This window comes from Limulus polyphemus, unplaced genomic scaffold, assembly GCF_000517525.1.
Source record: "Limulus polyphemus unplaced genomic scaffold, Limulus_polyphemus-2.1.2 Scaffold4135, whole genome shotgun sequence".
Classification (NCBI taxonomy): Eukaryota; Metazoa; Arthropoda; class Merostomata; order Xiphosura; family Limulidae; genus Limulus; species Limulus polyphemus.
The window spans coordinates 4,552-12,824 of record NW_013669745.1 but is presented as its reverse complement, the minus strand read 5'-3'; the positions used below and the strand labels follow the sequence as shown (position 1 = coordinate 12,824).

General features: G+C 32.0%; 1 protein-coding gene across 1 annotated transcript in view; it reads right to left on the bottom strand.

The window, feature by feature from the left end:
* The window catches only part of LOC111088620 (cadherin-23-like), a gene marked incomplete at its 5' end in the record, with an annotated part of 90,901 nt that overhangs the window by 79,649 nt on the left and 2,979 nt on the right, over nucleotides 1-8,273 (bottom strand). Inside the window, 2 exons of the mRNA XM_022399274.1 lie at nucleotides 1,332-1,418; nucleotides 7,422-7,487. Of these exons, the coding sequence (XP_022254982.1) occupies nucleotides 1,332-1,418; nucleotides 7,422-7,487 (153 nt within the window). The remainder of the gene's footprint in view (nucleotides 1-1,331; nucleotides 1,419-7,421; nucleotides 7,488-8,273) is intronic.

The window sequence follows — 8,273 nt, the reverse complement described above, 5'->3', positions numbered from 1 at the left end:
TAAAACACATGTAATTCCATATTTTCAATATTCTACTTTTAAATTATGCTTCCCAACAACTTTTCATTTTATTGAGTGATTAGGGTTATTATGAAATAAAGATAATATATATATGTATTAAATTATTATTGTAATAAAATATGAACAAATATATTTCATAAAATTTTATTGACCCACTCAGGTTTCTAAACTGATGTGATCTCTCAGCATGCATTTTATATCAAATTTCTAAATTATTGTTTTAAGGATGTTATTTAAAAAAAAAGAAGTAAAATCAAAATTGGAACAGAAATATTTAATAGTCAGAAATAGTTTATTGTCACAGAACCTGATATTTACTTAGATCATAGTCCAAATGTATACCAACTTTTGTCCAAATCCATTCAGCCATTTTTGAGAAATCTTGTTGACAAACACATAAACAAACAAACACACACACTCACAAGGGTGAAAATATAACCTCCGTCCACTTTGGTGGTGGAAGAAATAAAGTCTAGTTGGAAGTTGGAAGTCTAGTAAAAATTGATGGCATCCTAAATGCTGACAAGTAGGAGCAAACTGTTATACATCATGTCATCCCCTCAAAAACAAGACCTGTTGGGCAGGAATTCATTTTCTAGCAAAACAGTGATGACAAACATGCAGCAAATGTTGTGAAACAATAGTTGGAAGGAAAAATAAACCAATGGAACACTCACAATCATGATTTGGCCTATGTAAAGTCTCAATATTGGTATTGTTAAGGTTGTATAGGCTTATACTTTATATGGAAACAGTGACAGTCAAATGGCAACCAAACAACTTGGCTAAATAACATGGAGTAATACAGGTCATTTGGAACACCATTTCACAATCATACAACATTAATAAACTTATGGTACATAAAAACAAGGTGTATTATTCCGTTTAAAGCCAATACAAAATACTAATGTATTATACAACAATAGTATATTGTACTACATGTGATAATAAATTTTCCATTTGCAATTTATAATTGTGTATGACCTCTGTATAAGTAGCACCTATGAGGTTCCATGTTGTGTACATATATATATATATATATATATATACTAAACAGACAAAAATATACATTTGAAAAAACATGAAACTTATAATTTTAACTTTCAGATTGATAGAGCATTTTAAATTTTATCATCCAGTTGTTGCCTAAATTAAATAATATCACATTAATATTTAAATGTACTTTTTTCTTTTTAAATTAGGTAAACATTTTTAATTTTGCACTCTTATTATAAAAAAAATTATGACAGCAGATGATTAAAAAACTTTTCAAACACACCACATAAGCAAGAATAAAGTAATGTACATACCTCAGGCACAAGAAATTTATTCTCATGAGAAGTAAAGAATGGTGGATAATGATTGGCTGGTTCTATTTTCATGATTACATAGCAAGACTGAAAATTTAAAACAAACGTATTTGTTCAGTGTTACAAGATCTTCTGTAGCTAATCATTTCTGTTAAGTACAGTTATAACTCAAACATTGTGAAAATATTGTATTTATGCAAGGATGCAATAAACAAATAATATGTTCTCAAATTAGTTGACCAGGAACCCACTTTGAGACTATTAATGGTTGGAGACAGCTTGAATGAGTAATGAAGAAAAACTTTAATATAAATTTAACATAACAGCTAATGTACAACGTTTCGACAAGGTTTTGTCATCATCATATCTTCTGTTTAAATCACTGATGATCCATGATGACTGTTAGGCATCTGGATGCTCTTGGTCAGTTTTTTTTTAAAGTTTAAAATTGAAACACCAGTTTACATTCGAATTTTGAAGAATTTGTTCTAATTATTTCCTAAATCATTTCACAAATATTCATGTACAACAAATTATTATTTTCTACAAATGTATTGTTCACAAAATAAACAAATGATACTAAACACTTAGAGGGGGGGATTGCCGTCCGCCAGCCCGTCTTGCCTTAACTAGAACTAGTAAAAAGTGTTCTTGATTTCAAACTTCACTCTTGAGTTTTGACTAAACTAGTTCACTCAACATTATTTTTTTCTGTTTCTTTATTTAATAATACATACAAACTTATATTTATGCGTCGTTCAGATATCAACAACTTTTATTTACCCTTTTTATTAGCCATATTTTTGTGCGCCAGCAACACCAAGCGGGGTGTGCGTATACCCGATTCGATTTTAATATTCATCAGGATCTCTACCGGCCCACCATCAAATTGAAATTCTTTTAGGCAGGATTAGAATAAATTAATCTACGAGACTGTGGGCGTGGTCAAATACTTCCTGATTCAAAAACTATAATTAGATCTCAAATCGGTCATGAGATGACAGAACTATGAGCTAAAAGTTTGTACTTGAAAAAACAAATAAAAAAATTTAGAGCCGTTCTATGAGCTGCTTAGCCGCGGCCAAAAATATGATAGGCCATCATGTGAGTAATATGCGATCATACTACGTATTTTCCACACATTTATGATTTAGTTAACGTATAGATTTTTTAAATTACTGTATTTTTGGCAGTTATTTGTTTAAATCTAGTTAGACGTTCACAAAAGCATTCAACTTTGTTTTTCACTAGAAGAGTAAAATAAGTATTGTTTCAATGGAGTTATAAACAGAGTAGACATGGTAGGTTTGAGAACTTTAAGGTCTAAAATTGCCTGTTGAAAGAACAGGAGACAATATTTCGGTTTTAATACTGAGGCCTTCTTCATGTGTGTTTGTACTTCATAATTATGCTGTTATTGTACTATTGAGCCCTTAGAGAAAATCTTGGGAAGAATAACTTTAGAATTATATAAAAATATTCGAAAACCATTAAAAATAAACTAACTTCAAAGCGAACAAAACCTGAAGATTAAGAAAACGAAAAAAACAAGATGTTTATGCAATACCATGTCAAAACTGTGGGAAAGTTTTGTAGGTAAAAATCAGATGTGATGACACGAGAATTTCTGAACATTAAAAAAAAACACATTAAATACAGAAACACAAACAATTAATTTTGTTTATTCCCACGAGAGATTATGGCCAACGAATTAATTGGAAATCAACAAGAATTTTCTACAATTAAGTTAAACACCTCCCTGACTTTAAAGTCCCAACGTCACGTCACGCATTCGGGACTGAAGAGAAGTACAACTAGTTTTTCTAATATCAAGACATCTGACAGTTTGATCCGTTTATTGTGTTTCTTCATTGCTATTATTCCTACTAAAATGTCGACTCATTATTTAGCTAGAAAAAGTTGTTTTTCTCGTTCACAAATGAAATCATACCTGAAGGCAGCCACGTCCTAATTTACAAACACACTGTGGGCCCTGGCACAGATTTTGGCTTCGTATACATTAACTTACGTAGATTTATTATCATATATAAAGCTAGGTTTTCCTAAAAAGCTCAAAAGTTGTTTGACATTTTCAGCTTTTTCACAATTTTAGAGTTCCAGTATGGGTGTATGCTGATTTTTGTTTTCTTTGTCTAAGGATGCAAGAGCTCTTAGAGCTCCTGTAGAGTTATTTTTAGTTGTACATTTCCTTAAGTTGAAGGCATTAGGCATTGTTTGCTTGTATTGTTTTATGTTGAATTAGAAAGGAATCTGGGTTTTCAAAGGAACCAGACATTTGTATTGTTTTATGCTGAATTTGTTTTCTTTGTCAATTACACATTTGTGTATTGCATCCTTGTTTTGTTACTTTCCATTTGCAATGTACCTGGTTGAAAACTAGGGAAAAATAGTCTTTAATACTCGATATCTTAGAAACTCCTGTTAATGGACCTAATTACTTGCTCTGGAATACATCCATGAGCCAGAAAATACTACATAAGCTTACCCTTTCAGTCGTTTTTTTTTCTTATGAAAAACAAATTTACTTATTGCATATTAACCAGAAAGAACCTCAACGGAAGATATATCACCACTGCTGAGTGAGTTCAGGTCAATTTTAACACATTCCCAAATTTTTTTCTTCCTCAATTTTATAAGGTTTGCTTGTGTCAGTGCAACATAATGGGTTAAACCTCAACTTTAGTAAATAGTATTTCGCTGTTGTTGAATAGATTCTTCTAACAAATTAAATACATAGTGAACCATCATTTTTGGACACAGCTTTCCTCATCTATATAATTTCAAAAAATTCCTAGCTCTACTCAAATAGATATTGTATAGCAATCAACTATTTTCAACAGATGATGTATTGAAATCACAAAAACCTATTTCAGTTTTAGTAGACAAGTGTATTACTGTCACTGAGCGAGTCATACTTTATCCTTTAATGGACAATGTTTCATTAAATCCAAACGTATCTCAACTTTCATAGACAATGCAAGAATCACATCCAAAGCTCCTCAAAGGCTATCTGAACTAGCCATCCTCATGACGTTAGAAAAACACATAGGTTCAAGAAATCAATTTAACTCACAAATGTGATACTCTATAATTATATAAACCTAATTTTTAAGTGATAAACTAGAGGGAAAGCAAATAGTCAAAACCACCTACTGTCAACCTTGGACTTCTTTTTACCAACGAATAATAGGATCGGCTGTCACATTATAATGCTCCCACAGGTGAATATATTTGGTGACACGATTTGATCTTGCAACCTTCATATTGAGAGTCGAGAGTCTTTACAAACAGCCTATTCTAGTCCTGCATCATTTATTAAAGTGGGGGGTAGAACCCATTAAGATGTGTCGATACAGTTTTTAAAGTATAGATCAACGCATTAGTAACAGTAAACAAACAAAACAATTAAGAATGGCTAACACAGGCAATTCTCTAGTAGGTTTGTGCAAAAATTGTACAAAACAAATGTAAATAGATCATCAATGTTACTTAATGTCTATTATATCAACTTTCAGTAAAAAAACTCTGTATTGCCATCTCTTAATGGATTCTACCTCAATTTTAATAGATATTGTTGTGGTACATAAATGTGCCACGTATACTTACCTTTTCGTATTAATGATATTGATTCAGAATTTTTTTAGGTATTTCTGAGTATTGCAGTTTTCATATAACGCATTGTCAAGAAAGATATTAAGGTGATTTCGTTATAGCTGTCTTTCATTTTCTGGAGTTAACAATTGTTATGCCCATGACGTGTATGTTTGTAATGCTATAGGTTGTACAAGAATATTAATAACAGTGTCCTCCAATAGAAGGTCAGATGATGTCTCAATGTTAAGACTTCCTTATATTTCAATGTGATTGTCCAACAATGACATAGGGGCGCATGCCATCCTCAGAGCACAGTGTTATACATTTAGCAAAATTAAAATAGGGCTCATGGCCTATTCAGTTGAATTATGAACTGAACTCTTCAGCATGATGATGATATTACCTGTTAAAATCTATACAGGAACTACTCGGCATTAGTGATAAACTACCAATCAACCTTCAAATTACCAACTTTTTATGCTGTTCATAAACATATGGGTCGAAGACTTGTGTCATGTTCAGTAATTATCTGCTGTTCTTGTTTTTCCTGATAAGAAACAATGGATGAAATTAATCATTTTATGTATGTATAATATGCATAGGAGATCTTCAGCAATAATTAGTAGGATTAATTACAATATAAAGGTGCTATTTTTTGTTGAACGTTTTGTGTGTAGTTTGTACATTTGCTACTAGAGACCTAGTAACCAACAAAGTTATGAACCCATAGTTTTGAGCCATAGATGCATTATTAAAGTGATGGTCAAATCTCGCTAGTTGATTATAGTATTTCAAAAATTGGCAGTGGGTTATGTTACTTTGCTGCCTATTCTCTAATCTACTAATTAAAAGTTAGGGACTGCTAGCCAAGACAGATCTTGTGTAGATTTGTGTGCATTAAAAAAACAACAACAACAACCCCATTTTAAAGTTTATATATATGAAGATAGTATTGCTCACCACTATTGAACAGTTTCATCATCGAGTTTAAATCTAATACACTGTTGTAACGTAGTTCTTTCTTTATGGGTTCTTTTAAATTATCAAGTGAAAACTTTCAAATGTCCACTCTACTCAATGAGACAAAATTTATTCATTTCCTCCTTTACATGTTTTTACAAGTTTAAACCACTTTTAAACTATCGTCAATTGTTTAGACCTACATTTACAAACAACGTTATATTTCTCTAATAACAGACTAGAACAAACATACAATCAATAAATTTACTGTAGAAAGTAGTGCGATAATTATGGTTTATTTCAACTAAACCGATGCTTCACGGAACATTGTATATTCATAATTTACCCTTTTTCTAAATATTTCTAGGAATATCCTGAACTTAACGTCATATTGCATCATCAAAATTCCTTAGCTCTCTTTAGATAACACATAAATTACAACATAAAAATTACAGCTTACAACAATACGTTGTATTTCAGTTACCGACAGAATTCTCATTCTCGAACTTACTAAACAGGGGATGAGTGCGGTCAAATGATTAACGTATGTGATTATGCAGCCGAGTTTCTGCGATTCGTATCCCGTTACTGCTAAAATATAATCGTACTTCGAAGTTTGAGATCATGATTGCTTCATAAGAATACGTTTAAATAACACTATTTGATCTGACAAAAGTAGCTCAAGAGATGACATAGAGTGGTATTGACTAGCTACCTTCCCTCTACTCTAACAGTTAAAAATTAGGGACAGCTAGCACAGATAACCGACGTGTATTTATCTTTCTGCAACTAACAAAACAACATTACTCCAGTTTTATTAGACAGAATATCACCGTTGTTGAATACACGTTGCCTCAACTGAATGAGGCCTACTTCAACTTCAATACACGGTATTGTTACGTCTCTGTTCGTTTGTTAATTTCCGGTACAAATTCTTTCCGAGGAACTTTAGCAATACAAGTCCTTTCTTAAATAAAACTAGTTTATTCTTTCTCGATACAACTTTGTAATACATAGAATTTCCACAGTCACTTTATCTTAACTATTTTTATAAACACACGCTATAATTCACAGAGATTCACACACTTTATTTACGGTGCCTACTGTTCGCTTGACTCAATTATCTATGTCTATCTATCTATGCAATTCTATCCTTTTCGCTGGCTTTATTTGCCGGGCTTAAATACTAAAAAAAAAGGGGCGCCTGGAACAAACTAGAGTTGCCAGGAAAATTCATGATCCTTCGAGAAACTCCAGCGCGCATGCTCCCAGCGTTGCGTGACTTCCGCTGTCGTAACAGTATATTGCAGTCTCTTTACAGGTTAAAAATTAAAAAATGAAACTTTTTATAATAATTTGAAATCTACGAGATTAGCTTGTTTCACGAAAGTTTTGACTTTGAGCTTATCGATACTTCTTTCTATTCCTGAACGTGAGCACATTTCAAGCACACATACTTAATACTGACAAAAACTAAACATAATTTCAAAGTAAACAGAATATCATCAAGTTTACCTGTTCACAATCGCTGTTGGACTTTTTTCCAGTAATTTTTACGGAATGTATGTAGAATTTTTGATCCTGAAAAATAATTAAAACAACAAGGAAAACTGAGCTTGTAGAAACTGTAAATTTTATTACCTTTATCAAATACTGTAAATTAAACAAAACTATAAATAAGATTTACCGTGAAGAATATTAGACATATATTAAAGTATTAAATACGGAAAATATAACTCAAACGTATTTAATTAAATTCAGTGTTTTGAGTTTTTAAAAGATAATATGATACACAAATGATAAAAAAAATCAAACAGTATTCACGTCCTTGTATTAGAATTAAGAAAATAAACCAAAAAGACATAGATAGAATGCAGCCAACGCCTTACAGTGATTTGGAGTTTTGCAGTAACAAACGTAAAATATATGTTAAACAATTCCTCACTCACACAAATTTAGGTCTAGGTGCTATGACTGTTCACATCTCAATTTGTCCCCATAACGACAGTGGTTGACCTTCAGTGTGAATTTGACCTTTGACGTACATTTATCAAAAGTTAGCCCTTGGTGACACTCAACTATATTGCAGAATTAGATCAAAACTTCTCAAGTTATTTTGCACAGAAAGATAGCGATGCGCACACCGGAGTGGAAAAAGTGGGCTTGGCGAAAGCACAAAATCAACTAGGACAGTCAGAAACACGCGTACGATCGGAAGAAGAACCATAGACTTTTTCTCGGCAATGCAAGAAACAGCACAGACACATGTACGGTCGTAAAAAGAATGCTAGATCTGTATTCGATACTGCAAGAAACAGCACAGACACACGTACGGTCGTAAAAAGAATGCTAGATCTGTATTCGATA